General features: G+C 34.7%; 1 protein-coding gene across 1 annotated transcript in view; it reads left to right on the forward strand.

The window, feature by feature from the left end:
• Window positions 1-25,205, forward strand: part of DMD (dystrophin) — a 2,004,585-nt gene that overhangs the window by 823,434 nt on the left and 1,155,946 nt on the right. The window contains exons 31-34 of the mRNA XM_082716529.1: window positions 9,122-9,232; window positions 9,626-9,799; window positions 13,399-13,554; window positions 17,911-18,081. Of these exons, the coding sequence (XP_082572655.1) occupies window positions 9,122-9,232; window positions 9,626-9,799; window positions 13,399-13,554; window positions 17,911-18,081 (612 nt within the window). The remainder of the gene's footprint in view (window positions 1-9,121; window positions 9,233-9,625; window positions 9,800-13,398; window positions 13,555-17,910; window positions 18,082-25,205) is intronic.

The raw sequence follows: 25,205 nt of genomic DNA on the forward strand, positions 1-25,205 counted from the left end.
GGGCAGTCTGTTTGTCCCTATGCCTCTTTGTCTGCCCCTCCCCTTGCTCATGCTCTCTCTCACTTGTTCTGTCTCTCAAATAAATAAATAAAATAAAATAACAATAACAATAAAAATAAATAAATAAAAATCTTTAAAAAAATAAATTCAGATTACCACCAACTTTTTTAGTCCATTGTTTAAATACATAGTCAAGGGTGAAATGTGAGGTATTTTGTTAAATAATGTGGAATTAACTTAAATGGTGGCTATTTATTATTGACCATCCTGGGGTCCACTATAAGACCTTACATAGTAATATTATAATGTTTTATTTGTTCATAGTGAGATATATTTAATGAATTCTATTTCTAAAGTATTTTTCACTGAAGCTGGAACTTTACCTCAGATCTGTTTTCCCCACTTTGATAATTAGCTCTTTATCAAGCAAAAAATTAACCTGTAGCCACTACACTTCCTCAAATTTCTATGCAGTATTCAAATTTTCTCCCAAAGTTCTGTCTCTGTACTTACCTAGTTTAAAAAGTAATGATAATTGCTTGAAAATGTAGATTTATAATAGACTGTTGTTACCATTACCATCATTATCCCACTGTAATGATGAGTAGCATCATTTTTCAGATGAATTACAAGGAATAATAATTCCTCAGTATTCACATTTTTGGTTTTAAAAGGTTCTGTCCCCAAATTTACTATTAGAGTAGTAGGAGGGGGACAGAAGAAAATGATCATCAGCTAACTTCTTAAATTTGTTAACACGAAGCTCCACCAAAGTACTTGTAAATGAACTAAGTTAGAAGCTAAGTTTATTTTGGTGATACTAAAATGTTTGCCATTATGGCATAAACTTGCACATACACGTATATGTATATGTGTGTATACACACATGATTACATTTATGTATATATTTAACTTATTAAATATGTACGGGTTTCCAAAGTGCTTCAAAGACCTGAAAATAGCCTCTAATTAATTTGTTATAATACAACAAGCTATTTGGCCTGTTGCATCCACCTGATAAAGCTTAATTTATAGGTAACTTGTTTTCTATCTTGTCTAACTAACTTATAGGATCTTTTCACAACAGTAATAATAATAATAATAAAAAAACAGTGCGAATTTCTTCTTTCTTTTGTACTTATTGAAATATTCAAATGTATATTCTAAAACTCCTCAAAATTCTTTGCCCACTGTCATAATTAGTGCACTTTTTTTCATATCCCCAGTTGTTTTAAAAGTAGAAATAATCCAGGATCCTTTAGTATACTTTCTTCCTTTAATTTTGTGAATTCATATTATATGTGGCCATTTCCTTTTCTCAAATGTGCAATTTCAGAATTGTGATTTGTTTTAAAATGAGTAATCTAATAATGTTACATTTCTTCATTAATTGTCTCAACATGACATCTTCTAATATTTTTTTCTTTCTGAAATGTTTTAGTTATTTTCTCTGGAATCATCTTCTTTATTTGACATCACAAAAGCTCCAACAATCATTTGATAGAAAATGTTCTTCATTCCATTAAACACTTTCAACAGCTACAGCTTCAATTTGCTTGCCATTTTGTCATTAATTAAATACATGAGAATGGTCTGATGAGGTAAATCATGGTGAAAAGGCTTGCTCTCTTCTCAGTTAATGGTTAAGTGCTACATTGGAAATGTCCTTAAAGTTTGACTAATTTTTAGCTGTGTAATTTGTCCTCTACCATCTTTCATGGAAAAAATGGATATTTCTAGTTCCATTGTTGTTTCCTACTTTCTGTGTATAGTGCTAGTTATAAACATAAATGCAGTATTGTTATGTGTCTTTTCTTGGGAATGACATGATGTCATAATTTGCTTTATATAGTTTTAGGAAGAAAAAATAATCTAGTGATCCTGAGAACTCCTAATACAGTGTGCTTGGTGGTTCTAAATCAGTAGCCCTGATCTGCTCCTTCCTTTCCTTTCATTTTGTTTTTGTTGGAAATCACTGTTTTTCTATAAATCCAGGTTTATAACTCCACAAGATCAGTTCATTTGTTTCCTTCATATCCTGGTAGATGTATTATCTTGGATGAAAATAGAACTCAAATTTTACAGCTTTTATATCTTTTTTTAAAAAAGATTTTATTTATTTGGACAGAGAGAGATAGAGGGCACAAGCAGGGAGGAAGGGCAGAGGAAGGGGGTAGAAACAGACTCCCCACTGAGCAGGGAGATAGATGTGGCGCTCAATCTCAGGACCCAGGGATCATGACCTGAGCTGAAGGCAGACGCTTCACTGATTGTGCTTTTACATCTTTAGATCTTACAGATATGGTAGCCACATATGGAAATCCTTTTTCTTTAAATTAAATATTTTATTTTCAGTGTTTTCTTCTACAGTTATTTTTTCATTGTCTGACCATAATGTCAAGAAAGATGATAGTGTGTGTGTGTGTGTGTGTGTGTGTGTGTGTATTTTATTAGAGGAGTTTTAAAATGGGAGATTGTCCAGTATGCCTGAAAGTTTCAATAATACTCCGTTATTTAAGCACATGACTTACCTCTTTCACTGCAGACTTGCCCTAAAGTGATAAACAATTTTTAACTATGTGGTACCAGAATAATAATCTGATGAGGTTAAATAAAGTAGGTCGTGATTGATATCCTAAGTACAAACTAAAAATGAATTATCAATTGAAAGTAAGAATTGTAGAATTAATTTGTGAAGATGCTCACTAAATAAAAGTACGATGCATGTTATGAAATCTTCCCAAATTACAGTTGATTGGAAATATATTTCCATTTTTATCTTATATTTTTAGGAATTGAATTCTTGTTACTGAATATATAAATTGTGTTAGATTTTCCCAAATCTACTTATGTGATGTGTTCTGACAAAAAAAAGCAAAAAGCATAATCTTTATTTTTATTTTCTTTAGAGAGAGACAATGAGAGAGTATCACATACACACACACACACAGAGAGAGAGAGAGAGAGAGAGAGATGAGCTAGGGGGAGAGACAGAGGGAGAGAGAGAGAGAGAGACTCTTAAGCCGGCTCCACATTCAGTGCAGAGCCTAACACAGGGCTCGGTCTCTGGACCCTGAGACAATGGCCTGAGCCGAAAATGAGAGTCAGACAGTTAACAGACTGAGCCAGTCAGGTACACCCACCTTTTTTTTTCCCATTTTTTTTTTTTAAGAGTGAGTGCAAGAGAGAGAGAAAGCAAAAGGGTAATTTGAGCAAAGAATTATTCCTCTTGATGTCACAGTGTATGTTAGTAAAGGAAATATTCTGAGATGTTCATAACAGATACCTGTTTATCATTAATTTCCAAAATATATTTACTCACAGGGCTTTTTTCACATATAATCTTAATTTATAAAGAAATTTAGATCTCTAATTATATTAGAACAGTACTATAGATGTGAGAATTTTTCTGAAAATGCTGCCTGTAAATTATAATAAAATTCCAGGTTTCTGTGATATTCAAAACCAATTTTTCCCTTTTAATGATTTTGATTGTGATAATCATTCTAAGAGTATAGACACTCAGCCTCTCAACACTGTCTAAAAACTTGATATAAATATGAAGTCCATGTAATACTTTGCATTGAATTGTAAATTGCCAAACTTTCCTTTCATGTATTATATTGTCCTTCACATATCCTGGTGATGAATACAGGTTCAGTTTTGGGTTGTGTTTTTGTAAGTCATTGTCATTCTTGTTGTTTATGAATCATGTGTGGGATTACTTGATGCTTTGTGTAAATCATCATCAGAAGACCTGTGTTTCAGTAATCACTTAAGTTATCTTGGCTTTATTTTGCAATGCCAGGCTACGAGAGGCAGCTTTGTGGGGGAAGTCTTTAAATTGCAAAAAAAAAAAAAAAAAAAAAATTATACCAATGAGAAATAGAAAATTGAATGTTGAGTTGTACAAATCTTTTGTAGAGGAGGGACCCTGCAACTTAAGTTTCAGTAACTTCACACCAGTTCCCCCTGCCAAAGTAATTCTTACTCTAACAACATTTGGTTTTTCCTTCCCTGAAACAGAGGATACACTCTGCATATGCCAAACCCAATCTTTGCTAACATGGTTCTCATAGCCTGGAATGAGAACCCATTTTCTTATTCTCTACTGCTCTGAAACCCCTTCTCAGTCATATGTAATTTAAATTATGACAATTTATTTAAAGTATACCAGATTCTGTAGCAGAAATGACTGTGCCCCTTCTCTCTTATCATATAGCATGTTTTTTTTATTATATTACATATATTTCTTCTTTTTAATTCTAGTTTAATTTATATGTCTATGTTCTATCTTCCTAGAATAAAAGATCCTTAAGAATAGGGCAATAGGGTGCCTGGGTGGCTCGGTGGGTTGGGCCACTGCCTTCAGCTCGGGTCGTGGTCTCGGGGTCCTGGGATCCGGTCCCGCATTGGGCTCTCTGCTCAGCAGGGAGTCTGCTTCCTCCTCTCTCTCTCTCTGCCTGCCTCTCTGCCTACTTGTGATCTCTCTCTGTCAAGTGAATGAATGAAATCTTTAAAGAAAAAAAAAAAAGAATAGGGCAATAGTTTTGTTCTCACTATACGGTATTGACTAGTAGATGCAGAAGTGTTTTTTTGAGTTGGATTCATAAACTAAATACTATTAATGCACAAAAGAGATGAATTTTCTATCTTGTTTGACCAATCTCCATGTGGAGGACATGTTTATTTTGGAATCATAATTTAAGAGGAAGTATAGTTGTTCGGAGGACATGGAGTTTGCTACTTCTTACGTATGTTACTTAGAACAAGTAAACATTTATACCCTCATTTGTGAATGAGGATGATAAACTTGTATCTTAGTTTGATTAGGTGATTAAATGAATGTATGTGAATTGTTGGATAAGATGACACAGATACCTGCTTTGATGGTGATGATGATGAGGATCATTTCCTTCAGTGTTCTTCTCTTATCCTTTTAGTATAAAAAGTTAAATGAATATGTGTATAATTTATTTTTCCTCTACCTTGAGTACTAGACAAATGAAGATGTTCAAAAACATGTAGATATATATGGTTGCAGATGCATAATTCAGGCACTCTGTTCTGAGTATCTTTTATTTTTTTTTTCCTCACCAATCTCTTTTTTTTAAATTTAATTTAATTTTATTTTTTTCAGTGTTCCAAAATTCATTGTTTATGCACCTCACCCAGTACTCCATGCAATAAGTGCCCTCTTTAACACCTACCACCAGGCTCGCCCATTTTTTCTCATCAATTTCTACCCCCAGTTTCTACAATGATTATGAAACTTCCATCACTTTCCTTTAGACTCCTCCCCAACCCTTTTCTCTCTCTTCTTTATAAGAAAGAATGTCTTTCTTATAAATAAATAATACATAATGACACAATTTGGAAGTAAATATTTGTGCAAACTTGAACAGGTATTTTTACATACACTATAACATCTGATCTTTTTACCAAAGCCAGTGTAGTTGTCTACTGCAAACATGAGAATTTTCCGAGGACTACTGATAATGCTTCATTACTGGATTGTCATCATCTTCCTCAGTTTAGAGAGGAGAAAATTGAGCTTTCAGAAAGGTTGATGCTCAGGTGGTAAATCAGAGCCCTGAAATTTAAAGATTTATTTATTTATTTATTTTAGAGAATGAAAGTATACACACATGTGCATGTGAACAGGGGGAGGGTTGGGGTGGGGGAAGAATCTCAAGCAGGCTCCTCACTGAATGAGTAACCTGAGGCTGGGCTCAGCGAGGGTCCATCTCACAACCCTGAGACCATGTCCTGAGCCGAAACCAAGAGTTAGATGCTTAACCAACTGAGCCACCCAGGTGCCCCCAGGGCCCTGAAGTTTGAGTTCAGATTTCTCTTAACAGTCTTCTGTTCTGATTTACACAAAGCATCAATTATGGAGCTCTTTCTGCCTTTCTATATCTTTTTTTTTGCCTTACCTTTGGCTTCTGAAAAATCAGCACCCCTCTTACTGTCAGTATTTTTTCTTCTGCTGCTTATTGATCTTTGCTCTTCATTCCTTCTTGCTTCCCACAGGGTTTTTCTAATCAAATATCTTCTTATTTAAAAAAATCTCCCTTATCCTCTGACTCCTTTTACATAGCCTTAATACGTGTTCGAGTCTCATTGACCACATTACATTATATGAAGAAATAAAAATTCTTCAAAAATAATTTAAACTGGGGGCACCTGGGTGGCTCAGTGTGTTAAGCCTCTGCCTTTGGCTCGGGTCATGATCTTGGGGTCCTGGGATCGAGCCCTGCATCGGGCTCTCTGCTGAGTGGGGAGCCTGCTTCTCCCCCTCCCCGCCTGCCTCTCTGCCTACTTGTGCTCTCCCTTTCTCTGTCAAATAAATAAATAAAATCTTTATAAAATAATTTAAACTTCAGATGAAGATTTCCTGGTTTTTAAGCTTTATCCTTGGAAAAGCTAAGTTCTGCTCTTACCACTGACTGTATTTTAGCTATAGTGCTCATTGACCAGCTTCTCTTTGCTTAATATACTACTTAGAACACTGAAGCAGAAGTAACACAACTGGATTAACTAAAGTGAAAAAAAAAAAGAAAGAAAGAAGTTTGTCATTCATATGTAGGGATGTCTCATGGAAGCTAAGGACACGAATAAAATTTGTCTCAAAAATTGACTAGAACCTGTGTTTTGGTCACTTTCACCAGCTATTTATTATTATCTCTTGGTATCTCATGGGGTTGTAGGCAGTTGTTGGCTGGCTCTGCTGTGGCATGTAAGCTCAACTGGACTGGACATCCAAGGTGGCTCAATCACGTCTAGGAATTGATACTCATTGTAGCTGAAAGCTCACTTGGGATCATTCACTAAATCACTTACCCACCACTTCTTTATGTGGCTTGGGCTTCTCAAACCATGTCAGTTGGGTTTCAAGAAGGAAAATCTTAGGAGTCAGTGTTCCAAAAAGGTAGAAGTTGAAACTGCTTGTCCTCTTATGGGCTTTTCTCATAATTGACAAAACACTATTTTTGCCCTCTTATGTTGGTAAAGACAATCAAAAGGGCAACCTAAGTTTGAAGAGGTGAAGAAATGCCACCTCTTAATGGGGGAGTGGTAATAAGAGCACATAGTATTTTACAAAGCCAAAAAAAAAAAAGAGCACATAGTATGGGAACTGTTTTTATAGACATCGTTGGAAAATGCCCCATTTCCTTTAGCCTGTGATTGAAAGCCATCAGTATTTTTGTTTTTAATCTCTCTCTTTGGCATTTACTTCTGTCTTCTCTTTCTAGTCATTGACCTTTGCTGTTCCCCAATGGACACTGTAAACTGGGGACTTCATAAGTACAGTCTGCTAGAATATGTGATGATTCTCATCATGCACAGAGGCTGGCCAGACTTTGTCCTGTCATTTCTGAGAATCTGATGGACCTAATCGGACATAAGCATTGTCCATGTTTTAATTGTCTATGACTTGGGAGTGGCTAGGTTTATGGGGGACAGACATTGTTGGTATTGACTTACCTTTTTGAGGGAGTGAGCATTTTCCACTTAAAATATCAAGATTATAACCCCTCCCCCTAAAGCATCTGCTATTGCCAGTGATGCTTACTATTTATTCAGATTTCTGCTTTAACATTACCTCTCTGATGACATCTGTTGACTTCCTTGTTAAGTGTTACTCTGTCCTACCTACCTCCATTAAATTTTATAGATCCTTTATCACTTATAACTTTATGAATAACCTTATTATGCACTTACAGGGATCCATAGCCCCCAAACTCCATGGTTTCTGGAGAACAGCATATACCTATATACAAGGGAGTAATTCAACCAGTGAAAATAGATATACAGTACAAAAAAAAATATATATATATATATAGTATGTATTTGCATGAATCCTTGCTCTTAATTATTTTATGTCAGAATTGTAATTACTTAAGTAATTCATCATTACTTTGTCTTTATAATTGTAGGATCAATATGTTAAGGAATGATATTAAGGCATATGTGTACATTTATAGCCTTGTATATTAATTATCTTCTTCATCACTCAACGCATTTTCTTCAGATAATTTACACTACTCATTGCAGGATTGTAGTTCTCTGTGGTAACTAACTGCTAATCAAACTGATGTTATTTTCTAGTAATATGTACTGGAATTGACTCCAGTTGGTATAAATTTGCTTATACTAATATGCATTATATGAATTGTTTTACCTGAAAATTTTATGGGCACTCTGGTGTAAGCTAATCCTTTTCTTTTCTAACTTACTTGTGATAATCTGACAGCAGCTGATATTTAAATTAGAATAATTTGACAACTTGCTGATTTTTGCTGTAAGTGGCAGAAAGAAGTGATGGATTTATTGTTTTGGTCTCTGCACACTACATGATTTGACTGACTCCTGAAGCAGGATCAGAAGTGTACAAGTCAAATACAAACACACTTCTGAATAGAACTTGATCAAAAATGTCTACTCAATAAAGAAAATACAACAATTTTCATAGTTATTTAAGATTTAAAAATCAGTCTCTTTAGGAATATCTTAAGTATCCAAGAGACAAAAGGCAAGGCCAATTAAGGGATTTAAATTCACTTTTCTATATCCATAATTTCCCTGAAATTTAACTGAAATATAGTGCAGAATGACTGAGTAAATATCACAGTGAATATTATCCACATGGAACTTTCTCATTATATCTTGTCCTGTGTGTGTGTGTGTGTGTGCACGTGCGTGCACACTAGTGCTCAGGTTTGTGTCTGTATGTGTATGTGTGTGTCTCTGTATGTATATATATTGTTTTTGGTCAGATTTGAATGTAAATTCAAAGATAAAAGAATATCTGTCTTTCATATTAGATATAAACAGATATTTCCTTCCCAAAATATCTGAAATAGCTATGCATTATCACTGACTCGAAAGCATAATTTATTTTTCATAATAACCCAAATAGGAGAGAAATAAGCTATTTCACTTTTGGTAACTTTTGGTAAGTAAAAAAAAAAAAAAAAAAGAACTATTGTCATTCTAAAGGAGGCTACATTGTAATAATGCTTTAAGAGAGTTCCTGAATTTCATCTTCTTGGCAAGTGAGTTATTTTTTGCAATAACCTGCAGAGCTTGTTGACTAATAATGCTTTCCTCCCAACAGAAAATCCAATCAGATTTGACAAGTCATGAGATCAGTTTAGAAGAAATGAAGAAACATAACCAGGGAAAGGAGACTGCCCAAAGGGTACTATCCCAAATTGATATGGCACAGGTACATATCTTTGCGTAAACTAAGGAACTTGTTTTAGTTGGGTATTAAAACACAATATGTATTAGACAATTTGGTTATTAGAAAAATTGGGATTAAGGACATTATTTGAAAAATATAATACAATATATAAATAATATAGATTTGGGGGGTTGTACATCTTAAGGATAAAATATGTTAATAAATTACCTTTTATTTAGTATCACATTAAGAACAGCTACTGAATTCTCCCAAATGTATGCATGCTTTGTGCTATAAAAGTAGAAAAAAATTGCTTTACTTTTTTTTTAATCTTGTATATCTTCAGGAATAAAGAAAAACTTGTTAACAAAAATATGACTGCTTGTTGTTTGGAATTTTAAATTATACGGGTGCTTTCTTTTGTTGTCTTTACAGAAAAAATTGCAAGATGTTTCCATGAAGTTTCGATTATTCCAGAAGCCAGCCAATTTTGAGCAGCGTCTACAGGAGAGTAAGATGATTTTAGATGAAGTGAAGATGCACTTGCCTGCATTGGAAACAAAGAGTGTGGAACAGGAAGTAGTACAGTCACAGTTAAATCACTGTGTGGTATGTATTTCTGGGGACAAATACACAGCTACTCCTTGACTTTCCTTATTAAGCAGTCTGTGAAAAAAGAAAAGAGGTATGTGATGATGATCCTCCTTTGTAATAGAAGATTGTTTCAGATAACTGTAATAATTGCTACTATGTAATTTTAAGGTTAAGAACAAAATTTAGCACAGGTGTATTGAGAGACAAGAACTTTTTTCTGAAACAGAGAAACATCCTCTATAGGTGTCTTTTTTTGAATCTGTAGTTCTCAAAGGACTATGCAGAATTTAAGAGGAAGTCCCTTTGTTTAATTTTTATAGTACTTTTTTTTTAAAAAGATTTTATTTATTTATTTGACAGACAGAGATCACAAGTAGGCAGAGAGCAGGCAGAGAGAGAGGGGGAAGCAGGCTCCCTGCTGAGCAGAGAGCCCGATGATGCGGGGCTCGATCCCAGGACCCTGAGATCATGACCTGAGCCAAAGACAGAGGCTTAACCCACTGAGCCACCCAGGCACCCCTAATTTTTTATAGTACTTTGAATATGTATTTTAAATGGAAAATCTAAAAAGAAACACATTGTTCTGGAAACAGCAGCAACAGTAACAACTACCATAATAAAAACCATTCCAGAAATGAAAACCTAGTAAGCCAAGTGATCTATACAAGTCATGTCTAATTCTCTAGGTCACAGATTAAATGAGACAATTTAAAGACAAAACAGCTGGCAAAGGGCAAAAGCAGGATTCCAATCCAGGAGCTCTTGCTCTAAACCCTAGTATCTTTCCATTCAATGTCAGTGGTAGGTATATATTGAAATGCGACCAGACCTCAAAGACAGAATAAAAATGCATGGGGGGCATATGATTAGCCTGTAGCATAAATCTTCACAGGATTGTGGTATGTTGAGCTGTGTCCTTTGTTGCAATTACTGGAAATGTGCCAAGTCAGATGATGCCTCTGACAACATAAGGCTAAATTATGAGGGCATCTACTAGAGTAATACAACTGTTATTATAACTCTTTGATTAATATGGGCTAAGAGTAGAAATTCACATAAAATAGAAGCACTGAATATTATTAACTTTAAAGGTAAAAAAATGTTATCTAGTTAGTACTTTGTCTTTTAGGTATTGTTTCTTGATTTACTCCATAACATAAATGTAAAAGAAACTCTTGAGATGCATTTCAGTCATATTATTATGAGTGATAATGTATCTTTTAACAAAAAAATTTGTAGATATATATAGATATATTTCTTTGTGAAATTATGAACTATGTTTATGCAATGACATTTCTTCATAACACAGGCTGCATTTTAGTGACATTGTTGCTATAAATATTCTTACCCTGAAAAAGGAAATTTGAACATAATAATGTACACTTATTAGCTGATATTAGATGAGCAACGTGAGGGATTTATAGGAAGATATCTCCTCTTAAATTTTGTAAAAATAATTGAAAGCAAATGACCCAAGTATACTATGGTCTTGTTTAAATATCTTCCCAAAGGGACAGCTGTTCCCTTCTATGAACAGGTCTCTAATGGTACATCAGAAAACTGGTCTGCTAGTAAAGATGAGGTGAAAACAACCCTCCCTATAACCAGCTGTGATTGTGCCTTGACTCTACAGGGAAACCTTTTCAAGTTCATGCTCAGTTTGGTTCAGGTTTAAATGTCAGGAGCAATTCAAGTAGTCCTTCTGTAAGAATATCTTTTCTTTACAACTTTTATATATTTTTAAATTACTTAAGATGCCCTATTGCATATACTGTAATCATTATCTTTGCTTTCAAGAAATTTTTGTTTCATTAAAAAAACGTCTTCCCTGTAGGACTACAAATAAATATAAAGGATATTTCGCTCCCTCAGTGATAAACACTTTCTGTGCATACTGAATGACATGGTGTTAATGGCTAATACTACTTTGAACTAGCAACACAAGGGTAAATCATGGAAATTTTTTTTTAATGTCTAAAGAGTAAATTATTTGGACAAATATCTCTGATTCCAAAATTGACATAGTTTATTCCCTCCATACAGTTACTGATTGAATGTTTCTACATACCAAGATATTTATGTAATTTCTAAGATAAAAAGTAAAATTAAGTAAAAAAAAAATCAACTGGAAAATGCAGACAAGAACTCCAAATTATTGGTAAAGGAATATTAACAAAAAACAACCATCAAAGAAGGGATTAAGGTAGAAGTAGATTATGTATGTAGCTTTAATGAAAAAAGATATTTGCTCAGCCTTTACAAAAAGTGTTTTTAGGCATTGATTTTAAAGTGAGAAGAGAGTATAAACCCAAATTTTGTTCTAATTACAAAGAAAAAGCAATTACCTACTAGTAACTTTATTTCTTAGTACCAATAAAACAGGTCATTGTTCACAATCACCGCTGAACAAATTAAAGCAACAATGTATAATGTAAACTCATATATATCTGCCTACATATATATACCTGTACATACGTGTTTGCATGCATGCATTCATGTATACATGTATCTTTCCAGGAAAGTACTTTGTGTGATGACATGTGTATCATGAGGCTTTGTTAAAGCAATGTACTTTTGTTAAGTAATATATGTGTTCTTCAGGGTTGTGATATATATGTGAGTTTTTAAATAAAATTTTTGTGTCTGTCTATATTGATTTAATCAGCTGCATTAAGAAAATACAATTGTATAATGTAATTACCATATTTAAAATTACCTTCCTTCCTGGGGTGCCTGGGTGACTCAGTGGGTTAAAATTCTCTGCTTCGGCACCAGTCATGATCTCAGGGTCCTGGGATCAAGCCCCACATTGGGCTCTCTGCTCATCAGGGAGCCTGCTTCCCTTCCTGTCTCTCTGCCTACCTCTCTGCCTGCTTGTGATCTGTCAAATAAATAAATAAAAGTAAAAATAAATGTTTAAAATTACCTTCCTTCCTTATATATGACTTACTATATGTTGAAATTATGGTCTAGAAATTTAGATGTTTCATTCCCAGTAAAATGTGTGAAAACAACAATGAATAGGTCTGTCTTGTTTTTTTTTGTTGTTGTTGTTGTTGTTTTTGTTTGTTTGTTTTATTTGACAGAGAGAGAGAGATCACAAGTAGGCAGAGAGGCAGGCAGAGAGAGGGCGGAAGCAGGCTCCCCTCTGAGCAGAGAGCCTGATGCAGGGCTTTATCCCAGGACCCTGAGATCATGACCTGAGCCAAAGGCAGAGGCTTAACCCACTGAGCTACCCAGGTTGCTTGGCCTGAATGGGTCTGTCTTGGCCAGCACTGTTTGTCTAGTGAATCCATTACTATATACTGTACTAGGCTCTCAATAAATACCTGGTGAAAGAGTAAATTTTATAATATTATGTAACATTTAAAATAGGAATCATTTAACTTTTAGGAATAATCATTATCAACTTGGATTGTAAAACTGTACTCATGATGTATACTTACTTTAGTAAGAATAACTATCAACTATGCTGCAAAATGCTACTCCATTAAAACTGTAAACATGGAATGGCAATTAAGGTGATCTCTACCTCTGTTTCTTTTTATCAACTTTTATAATGTAATTTGTATACTATGGCTGATTATTATGTTTTGTTTTATGTTTGAACTTAGAACTTGTATAAAAGTCTTAGTGAAGTGAAGTCTGAAGTGGAAATGGTAATAAAAACTGGACGTCAGATTGTACAGAAGAAGCAGACGGAAAACCCTAAAGAGCTTGATGAAAGAGTCACGGCTTTGAAATTACATTATAATGAGCTGGGAGCAAAGGTGGGTGTGCACAGGAACCACAGACGTGGGCTACTTAACACTTTCCTTTGAAATGGCAAAGCACGAGGCAGTAATGATGCACAATGTCTTAGAAAGTCTTAATTATTTTTTTCTCAACAGATAGATACATATGTACATTTATGCATAGTCAGGGATAGAGATAGATTGATTCCCATGTGCAGTTCTTATTAAGAAACAAAAAATTAATCAATAAGGATCTTCTTTCCAATCCACATTAAAAGATATATACAGCTCAGGGAAGTTTTTATTGGCCCATCAGATAATTCTAAAAGCGTTTCTTTGTTCTAAACTTAGCCTTTTCATTGTATAAATTTACTTTGATGACTTAAAGGCTAGAGCCCTTTATAAACTAATGAACTTACTTACATTTAGATACAATGGAGTTGACACATTCCACATAGACCACTTTAGGTGTAATAGAGTTGTCACATTCCATAGAAGTTATTTCCCTGTATGGCAAGCCTTGCATAATCCACCACATTTGGCTAATAATGTAGAATGGATAGCCAGTTGAGTCCTATTGCTCCAAGATTATGTTTTTGTATTTTTGTCCTGTAACAGTCTAATGGCCAATTCCATGTTACTGTTAATTAAAGATGTTTTCATCTTTCTATTCCCTTTCCAAAACAGTGGAATGACTAGGATAGTTATCTCAATTCCCTCAAATCAAATATTCTCTGTATAGTTCTCATAGATTTAAACTCTTATGGTTCAGAGTAATGATAGTAATCATACAAAGTAGTCATGAAGGCATGGATTGTCAACGTCAAGGAGTGACCTGTACTTTTCTATGCTATAATTTTACATTACTCTAAACTTTCTAAAATATTTTTTGGTGCTCATCTAAGATTTAAAGTATTAATGTAGTAGTAAAATAATCGTTTCTCTCATTAAAAAGTCATGTTAACACATTATGTGGTATTTAAGGGGATGTGTGTACTTTATTAATAAATATCATGCTTATTTTCTTAAACTTATGCAAATAAAGTTACCTATTTAGTACTGGCATTTATGGCCATTTGTGAATAAATACAAGTTTAAGTACTTTAAGCAAGTATCTTTAAATAAGGAGTATTGGGGGATGGTTTCGCTCTCCTAATGCTTAGTGAGGAAGGATGAATAAAATTAAATAAGGATAAAAGCAGAAAAAAATAAAAATGCATATATTTTAATTTCATTCTGACGGAAAGAGCTTTACTGGGATCAATGACAAGAACAGAATATATTTTAAAGGCTCAGGTTCTCAACCTTATTAAATATAACAACATCAGTGAGAAAATTGTCACTTCATCTTTGACACAAATGTAAATTTGTGTCCGTATTTGTGAAGTAGCCATGTAGACACAGATTTCTAACGTTTCGTTCTGCAAGCCGACTGTTGGGTTGAGTCTTAAAGCTACTAATTGCAACTTTCTTTTCACTGAGAGGAAGTTATTTTGAGATTCAAATGGAAACCTGGAAATTACTATTGTTATTAGTTGATAATCTTTATTTTGATATTTTGAAAACCTTCAAATTTATATTTCACATGTCTTGAAAGAGATCTTACTGTCTTGTGGTGGCAAAGTATTTTATTTCTCATTGGATCAAAAAGTAGGGAGCATTGATATACGATAAATAGCAGAACACCAGGATAATCTTGAAATAAAACACATTTCACCTGCTTCTATAGTCCACCAAGCTACCTGTGGAATAAAAGACCCTTGAATCCTTCTGGAGAAGTTTGTCATTGTGGTACAGATAATCACAGAGGACAAAGTTGTATCTCCACTTGGTATCTCCTTTAGTATATATAGACCTTTACAGGTTCCATTTTTCCTATATTTAACATCAAGTGAAGAATATCTTAATAATAATCCTTATGCTACAACTTGTTAATTTCTAGAAAGTTATTCTCTATACTCAAGAGTTTATAATTTGACCTCTGTCACTTTACACTAAAAGAATGTATTAATAGATATCTTTTTAATAAGATTATACATATTTGGGGAAAAATGTAGTTTCTTTGTTTCTTCAAATATAAACTATTGTCTGGGCCTTTTTTCCCTTTTGTCTTGAATAATTTGCATAAAACCTTTGCCTTTGCAAGAGTAAATTTTACATGAAATCGTCATTGAATTTAAAACAATAAAAATGATGTCAGAAGACTCTTAGTGCCCCAAGTTAATTATACTTAAAAAGTGAATGACTCTCCTGAAGATGTAAAGCCCTATTTAACCCTGAAAATGCACTTTTGAAAGTTTGTTTATTTAGCCATTTGGTGCTTAATAATATCATTAAAGCAAAATGAAAGAGTACTAAGAAATCATGCTTTGCTTAATAATATGACAGAATACAGGAAAACATGTAGGGGAAGATTTATTTTTGAAATAAAGATTTAGAAACATTAATAATGAAAATATATAAAATATTGTAAGTCAGGTATTCCTTCTCTAAGAAAATACTGTCTGCATCTAAATCTTTAAAGCACCTTAGCAACATTAAATTGTATTTGTTAGTATCAACTTACCTTAATGGTTCCAAGAACAAAAGTTGAATTTCTTGTATGGCTTCTCTGTGCTCTGATTTTTATGGAAATATATGTAAGTAGCAATAGTTCTAGCAGCCTCACATACATTTTCCCATGAACAAGTGACTGCTGAGGCATTGTACTGCAGGTGGCACTCTTTTAAATGTATCCAATTTCCACATACACGCACACACAAAAGTATAAAACTCAATCTTCCTTAAGATGGCAGTGTCTCCTGTTTTATTAAAACCTATTTAACTGAATATAAACAAAATCGAATAAATAAAAATCAATAATGCATTAGTTCTGGGAAGATAGGATTTCTTCAAAATATTGAATTTGAAATTCTTTTTCTACCAATAGGGCAGAGCAAAAAATAACTATGCTTGGAAACACACTGTAAGGTATATATAAATTTTTCCCACACACAACTAAAAGTCTTAGTCAAAAGGGCAGATGTTTTTACTTCCCTGAAGGGGGAAATCTGTAAAAAGAAAAAAAAAACTGAATTTGCAACCTCAGCAACTAAACTTTTTTTTTTTTTTAATGTACAGACACCTCTGTTAAATAAACTAATACATTTTATTGAGTATTTGGAATTTATATCAAAGTTTCAATGTGTTTATTTTGGTTGTACCATTTTAAATTCTTTAAAGATATGCTTACTTGTGCATTTTTCATGCTTATGGCTGGATTTTTTTTAAGATTTTATTTATTTATTTGACAGACAGAGATCACAAATAGGCAGAGGGGCAGGCAGAGAGAGAGAGGAAGCAGGCTTCCTGCTGAGCAGAGAGCCCATCACGGGGCTGGATCCCAAGACCCTGAGATCCTGACCTGAGCTGAAGGCAGAGGCTTAACCCACTGAGCCACTCAGGCGCCCCATATGGCTGGATTCTTATATATTTGTGTGTGTGTGTGTGTGTGTGTGTTTGCAAGTATGATAGTGTGTGTATAGACAGATAGATTGATAGAGTGAACAGAAGAGTTTCTGGGCTTTTTATTAAACCAACCAACCTAGACCCTGAACACATTATGTTCAAATTATAGGCCCATCTAGAGAGGTGGTGGAAAAGTACAAAGTTGTTAATCCTCCATGTGAGAATGTGGAAGAATTTGATTTTGAAGGTTTTTAGTTCTGGACACTGAGAACTAGAACACAAAATCAGGCCATGATTTTTTCTATTAACAAGGGTGAAAATCTTGTTTTGGAATTTATTTTTTTTTTACCCCCGTTGGATGGTAAAATGTGTTTAAAGGGGGAAGTGGTTTATTCTTCATATTGTTTCTCCACAGAAGTAAGACATTTTATGGATGCAATGACAATAAAATTGACCATTTTAATTACAGAAATAATTTTGCCTCTTGAAAGAAACCATATTCTTTCTCCATTTTGATTTCTTACCAGTAAGAGCAACCTCATTTGTCTATAGAAGATTATAAACTTTGCCTATCCATTTCACAGATCACTCAAGGTTTTCTAAAAGAAATCTGTCATTTCTTCAGTTGTACTTACATCATTCATTATATTTAAAAAATGTGACCATAAATTATTTTTATTTGTACTAAAGAAAATAATTACAGCTTTTTTTTCCCCCCTACTTGATATAGGACACAGTTTTTGGAGAAAGGATATCATCTTTCCTAGACTGTGTTTATTCACCATTAGTACTGAGACTATGGGTTTTTTCTAGAAAATTATTTTTTAAATGTAGGAAAAAGGTTGTTTTAAAATGACAGAAATATTAAAGTTCCTATTAAGTGCTGATACCTAACCCTGAATTGAAAGGATAAACTAAATTACATTTTATTATCATTCTTTTCAGGTGACAGAAAGAAAGCAACAGTTGGAAAAATGCTTGAAATTGTCCCGTAAGATGCGAAAGGAAATGAATGCTCTGACAGAATGGCTGGCAGCTACAGATACGGAACTGACGAAGAGATCAGCAGTTGAAGGAATGCCGAGTAATTTGGATTCTGAAGTTGCCTGGGGAAAGGTAAAACCCGTATCACCCAAGGTTATTTTTAACATACAAAGAAACACACAGTAATGTGAGTTTATAAGGAGTTATTAATGTGCAACAGTAGTGGAAATATAAGCATTATCTTGCTTCACTTTCCCTTTCCTTGGAAATTCATCAGTAGCTCTTAATTCTGCGTATTTCGGAATCATGGTACAACTAGTGGGCAGCTTTAGCAAGAATCTCCCCAAGGCTTGTTTAGAATTAGGTAGGTTATGAATATAAGTCCTTAAAAGCACATTCATCGTTCGTCAGAAAGTGAATCCAAAGATGAGTTCAGTGTTCCCTAGCTTGCATTAGGCAGACTGCTCACGGCCCCCATCACTATGACCAGGGCAGGGATGTAGAGACTGCAGACGGTTGGGCTGGACAGGACTTGCAAGAGTAGCAGATTGCTGATGTCATAATTAAAAAAAAAAAATCTCAAGGGGTCCATGCAGCCACTGTCATTTCTACCGCTAAAGAGCCTAGACTTTCCTTTGATCCAAGCTGCTAAGTTCTTGCTCTGTCTCTTGACAGTCAGTCAGATATTTTTTCTCAGCTAAATTGTAAGGTCAGGGCACTCATGGCTTCATATTTTTTTCCAGTCGATTCATTATTAGATTACTTGAAAGTGCATTTATATAAAACAAACAGCCGATATTAATAATGTATTTTCACCTTAAACTTTGCTGAGACATTGGACCTTTAAAAAAAATTATAGCTGCACTCTACCCCATTGTTTTATTTTAAATTAGTGAACACTTGCCTGTATTGGTGAGATGTTAAAAAGAACTGTGCTTTATTTTTAATTCAACAAAGCTATTTAAATTATCCAAAGTTGGAAAATTTTAATTGCATTATGTAAAAATTTATGATCATACATTTCCACCAAAACTGAAAGTTGATTTTCTCTATGTAGATTCTGAAGATCAGTAGATGTAAAATGTTGTTACATAAATATTTTTCAAGTAAATAGTAGTGAATGATTTCTTCTTCTTCCCTCTCCACATAAATTTGTTGGTAGAGATAAGATATTGAATTGCATTTATTTGCTCAGGATTGTATACATTGTGAGAGTATTTTAACAACAAGTACAGAGGGTACAGTCTAAAAATTAAATGGCCTTATTTTCTTTCCTTATTAGCCAAATAAGTGTTATATTTTGTGTGTGTGATCGTTTGGTTTGAATCAATGGCAATCATATACTTAGATGCAGGCTGGGCTGCTGTAAGAAACAAGCAAAAAGTATCATGGCTCCAAGAAGATAGCAATTTATTTCTATCTCACTTAAGATAATTTTGGATAGGGGAAGTAGTTTTACTCCATGAAATTCTCTCAAGAAGTAGTTCCCTTTTATTTCATTGCTCTGCAGTCCTCTGGGTATTAGTATTCTTGTGGCAAAACTTGCTCACCACCACACCTCCCTCCCAGCCCACAAAGGGAAGGGAAAACAGGAAGTGGAGGGCACCATCTCTCTCTTAAAGATGTGATATAAAAGTTCCGTGCATTATTTTACCCATCTTTCATTACCAGAATTTAGTCACATGATCATATTTAGCTTCCAGGCAAGATGGCAAAAGATGGGTCCTAACTGGGTGGACGATGTGTTCTGCTAAAATGATGTGTGAATTTTTTTTGAGAAGGAGAATACATTCTGGGGGACATGTAGCAGTTTTGGCTGCAGCAGTATCATCCCTGTATTTTGCATCATAAGATAAAGGTAGAGAAATACCAAGGCCTTTGACTCCTGGTTTTCACTCGAATCATGATCTCAGGGTCCTGGGAAAGAAACTCCCCCAGAGTGGAGCCTGCATAATATTCTCTCTCTCTCCCTCCTGAACTTTGCTGGTGTTCTCTCTCTCTCTCTCTCTCTCTCTCTCTCTCTCTCTCTATATATATATATATATATATATATATATATCTTAAAAAAAAAAGTAGAGAAAGACCTCCAGCATCTGTTTCTCTTTATAAAAACCCATGTCCTACTGATGACAGTTTCTACTGTTAAGTTCTCATAAACAAACAAGAAGGCCCAGACAGTACTTATGATCTATTAGAGGATGAAATAGAGTAAAACATGCAGGGGCAAAGAGTAGTATGTGCAGAGGATGCATGAAAATCATCTATGCTTTCTTCTCAGTCACCCTCCCCTTAAAACACCCTCCCCTTCAAAATATCTCTGATTGTTCATACCCAATTTAGTGGGTATATTAGTTGGCCAGGTCTGCTGTAACAATGTTCCACAGGTAGCTTAAACCTCAGAAATTTATTTTTTCCCTGTTCTAGAGGCTGTGAGTCTGAGGTCACAGTTTTGGCAGGGTTGGTTGGTTCTGAGGCTTCTCTTCCTGGCTTGAGAATGGCTGTCTTCTTCTGTCTTATACAATCTTCCTTTTGTACTTGCCTGTGTCTAAATTTAACTTCTTATAAGGAAACTAGCCAAACTGGATTAGGACCCGCTGTGATGACTTTATTTTACTTCATTGCCCCTTTAAATTTCTTGTCTCCAAATCTGGTCACATTCTAAAGTCCTGGGGTTAGGATTTCATCATGTGAATGTTGAGGGGACTCATTTCACCTCATAAGAGTGTGGTAGCTTTATAAATATAATTTGGAATGCTACCATAATGGAGCACAAAGTAATCGAGCTAAAAGTAAAGGGGATTTTAAAAATTCTGACTACAGGGCGCCTGGGTGGCTCAGTGGGTTAAGCCACTGCCTTCAGCTCAGGTCATGATCTCAGGGTCCTGGGATCGAGTCCCGCATTGGGCTCTCTGCTCAGCGGGGAGCCTGCTTCCCTCTCTCTCTCTATGCCTGCCTCTCCGACTACTTGTGATTTCTCTCTGTCAAATAAATAAATAAAATCTTTAAAAAAAATTCTGACTACAATGTACAACTGACTGAGGTGAAATTATGAAAGTCTGCCACACAAGAACTCTGAACTCCACAGTCCCCATAAGGTCATTGAATAAGTCACCTAAGAAGATATTTTTGCATTAGCTTCACCAAAAAATTCCTTAAAATATCATACTATCATATAATTCACTTGACAAACAATTCTAGATGATTATTCTCGTATTAAAAGGCTTGAGTGGTCTGGAGATATGTCAGCTTATTGGGTCCATCTGGAAAGTATTTTCCATAAACCAAAGAGCAATATTATTTTCAGATCCAATAGGGGAAAAGTATGGAAAAAATGACATTTCTGTTTTTATATAATAATTTACCACCCTTTCTGGGTCTTTCAAATCACTAATCTGCTAATAATATGCTCTAAGACCCCTTAGTGGTAAAGTAAAAGCATACACATTTGCATCCAAATTACATAATTTGTTTAATGAATTCACTTGGAAGGTGCTGAGAACTTTTTAAAAACTCACAGTCATATAATAAAAAACATGTGACCTACAGATCTAAAGCAGTCACATTTATGATAATTGTTTAAGAGGAAAAAAAAATCAAACTCATGCATGAAACCCCATGATTCCTTAGTACATTCTGATTTCACATGCTGTCTTGGTAGATGGAGAACTTGACTCCAACTGTTAGTCTTATCTGCTATTTTAAAGGAGAAAAGTCACTTTTTTTTTAAATAAATTGAGTATTCATTTAAATGCAATACATTGAATGTACTTGCCAATCATTCCAAGTATTTTTGACTTGGAGAAAATTTGAATATGAAGAGTCAGTTTCTTTTTAAAGTGTTTCATTTATTTCTACTGAATTTCCTTAAGTTATGTTGATCTAAGAAAACCGTATTGATTTATATATAAAATACTCAAATGTCTAAATAAAAATCTTATACATCAAATTTAGTTACTAATGAAGTATTTACTTGACCTTTAGTTTATTCAAACAGAGCATACCTTCAAGTATATTGACTACAATTAAATCCTTTGAGTTTTACTTCTACTCTATTTTCTTAAATATTTTACTTATTTATTTGACAGGGAGAGGAAAAGAGAGCAAAAGCAGAGGGAGCAGCAGGCAGAGGGAGAGGGAGAAGCAGGTTCCCCACTGAGCAAGGAAGCCTGAAGCAGAGCTTGATCCCAGGACCCTGGGATCATGACCTGAGCCAAAGGCAGATGTTCAATCAGCTGAGCCACCCAGGCACCCCACTTCTACTCTATTTTAATTACACTTATTTATTGTGTATCTAGTTCCAGAAAAAATTATTTAGAGTGGCTTATGGAGATACACATGATTCATCTGGTCAAGGACAAATAAATTAGGAAACTAGAGAAAGGGAAAATTACAGTAGGAAACTTTTCAAAGAAATATGTCCAGAATATCCCATGGAGAGAAGAATAGGCAGAGGAGATTAAAGCTTCAAAATCTGGCACCAAGCTGGGATGCCTGGGTGGCTTAGTGGGTTAAGTGTCTGGCTCTTTGTTTCAGTTCAGGTCATGGTGTCAGGGTCATGAAATCAAGTCCTGCACTGGGCTCTGTGCTGAGCACAGAGTCTGCCTGAGATTCTTTACCCCTCCCGCGCCCTTCCCCTCTTTTCTTCCCTTGGAGTTCACTTGTTCTCTCTCTCTCTCTCTCTCTCCCTCCCTCAAATATTTAAATAAATAAAACCTTAAAAAAATTTGGCACCAAGCTTAGTATTGGGCAAAATAGAAAGTAAACATACTGGGGCGCCTGGGTGGCTCAGTGGGTTAAAGCCTCTGCCTTCGGCTCGGGTCATGATCCCAGGGTCCTGGGATTGAGCCCCGTGTCGGGCTCTCTGCTCCGCGGGGAGCCTGCTTCCTCCCCTCTCTCTCTCTGCCTGCCTCTCTGCCTACTTATGATCTCTCTCTCTCTGTCAAATAAATAAAATCTTTAAAAAATAAAAAGTAAACATACTTTTTTTTTTCTGTGCTAAGAACAGTTAACCTGAGATGTATTCCGTTAACATTTTTTAGGTGTACAATACTGTATTGTTAGCTACAGGCAAAACATTGTACAGCAGATCCCTAGAGTTTATTTATTCATCTTGTATAACTGAAATGGAAGTAAACATGCTTCTGAGATTCAAAGTGTTCAAATTATTAAAACTATCATTAAAATAGTTTTAGTGTACTAGTGAGAGTGTTTTTCTAAAATTTACATACAGAAGAAAAATTAGACAGGATCATCAGTGAGATAGCACCTTGATTAATATTCTTATAATAAACATAATAGGAAGGTTTATGTTGCCATTTTTCTCTGAGCATACTTTTGTGCAAACCAATGCCATGAGCCTGACTCTGGACTTTCCGTTTCTTTTTCATGAATATCAGGAGTTTGGCACTGTAGGGTCCTTTTGATAGGCTAACGACGTTGTAAAAGTGAGTTTTCCCAAACAAAATCTCTTGTTTAGGTTTTACTCCTGCTCCACGTTCTGTAGTAACATGTTAGAAACCATAGGTGTTAGAACACATAACTTTCCCAAAGGATACTGAGTACTATATGAAACATTTCAAGATGTTTAAAAGTATAATCTACCTGGGGAAGACTGTGAACCTGTGAATCTCTTAGGTATCTCAGATCAGATATTTGGTGGTCTCAAGAAGAGAATAAATGAGAGAAGTTCCAGAAGTAACTAGGGTGGTGGTAAGGCTGATTAGCTGGAGGCACAGCTGGAAGCAAGAAAAACTGTTCTGTCAGCTCCAACCGTATGCTCATGTTTCCACACTGCAGTTACAAGGGAAAAAATGAATATATTTAAAAGGTAGTCTAAAGTTTTAAAAGGTTAAAAAAAATTAATTCACTTAATGGGAAGCAGACATTTTAGAGTAAGAACAAAAATGAGACAAAAGTTTAATATGGGAATTGAATTTATACTGTTAATGCTAATTTGAAATTCCTAAAGCTCAGTAGTCCTTTCCCTGTATTTTGAAATTCAGACAGTCTCCCTCCATTAGAGTGGTGATAAAGAGGGAAAAATTAATATTAAGATTTTGAGGGATGCCTCGGTGGCTCAGCTGGTTAAGCATCTGATTCTTGATTTTGGCTCAGGTCATGATCTTAGGGTCCTGAGATTGAGTCTCATGCTGGGCTCTGAGCTGGGTGTGGAGCCTGCCTAAGATTCTCTTTCTCCCTCTGCCCCTTCCTGCCCTGTGCTGGATCGATCTCTTTTTCTCTCTCTCTCAAAGAAAAAAAGATTTTGAAAGAGTAGATCACTCCTAGCTACATGGTCTGGACAACAGAGATAGTTTGAGGAAATTGTAACTGTCATGTGTTTGATGGTTTCAGGATCAGGCATTTTTCCCCTTCATCCCTTACAAATCGCTGTTAAGGGAGTTTGCCAGGTTGAGATCAGAAACACTGATGTCTATAGAATAGAAAGAGACACAGTGGAAGGAAATGGTAAGATGAACTAGAAGAGATTAGCAGCACCTAGGGATTTTGAGTAGCAGCACTGCAGAGGATCTCTGAGCTGTCACGACAGCTTCTATCTTCTTGGACTCATGCATGGGCATTAACAATTTCACTTGCCAAGAGAACAAGGAAAAATGTGTGTTTTGTTCACTGGTGTTTCCCCTGCACATAAAATAACAATGACCCATAGTGCATGCTTAGTAAATATCCATTCAATAAAATAAATTGCAAATTAAGAGATGACAATTAAAACATAATGGCAAAGCAATTTTTTTTGAGAGAAGAGAAGAATGCTAATGTGCTTCTAATATTATGGTAAATTTTAGAACAAATGGGAACGTGAACAATCATCCAGTCAAATACTCCCATTTTATAGATGCAAAAAGGCCTGGCACACAGCAAATCTGCAATTAAAATCCAGTACTATCTTTGATTTCATTAGCTTTTTCCCACTATAATTGTTGTTGGAAGTTGTATTTTCTAGTAATTTTAAGGTAATCTAAGTGACAAAAAGTTGTCATTCACAATAAGAAAAACATACACAATGACTAAATTTAAAGTGCAGATTAAATAAATCTGTGTAAAAATAACAAAATGAAAATCCTGTGTGCATTTGTCTTAAAATCACTTTGATTATTTGGATATAAGTCAGTTGATTCTCAATATCCCATTATGGCTTCCATTATTTAACATATGAATTGAGTACAAAAAATAACTGTAGGAAAATAAATAATTATGTTATTAAATAGAAGTTTATATCTCTGATCATTATGTTTGGA

This window comes from Mustela nivalis (assembly GCF_964662115.1).
Source record: "Mustela nivalis genome assembly, chromosome: X".
In the NCBI taxonomy this organism is placed as follows: Eukaryota; Metazoa; Chordata; class Mammalia; order Carnivora; family Mustelidae; genus Mustela; species Mustela nivalis.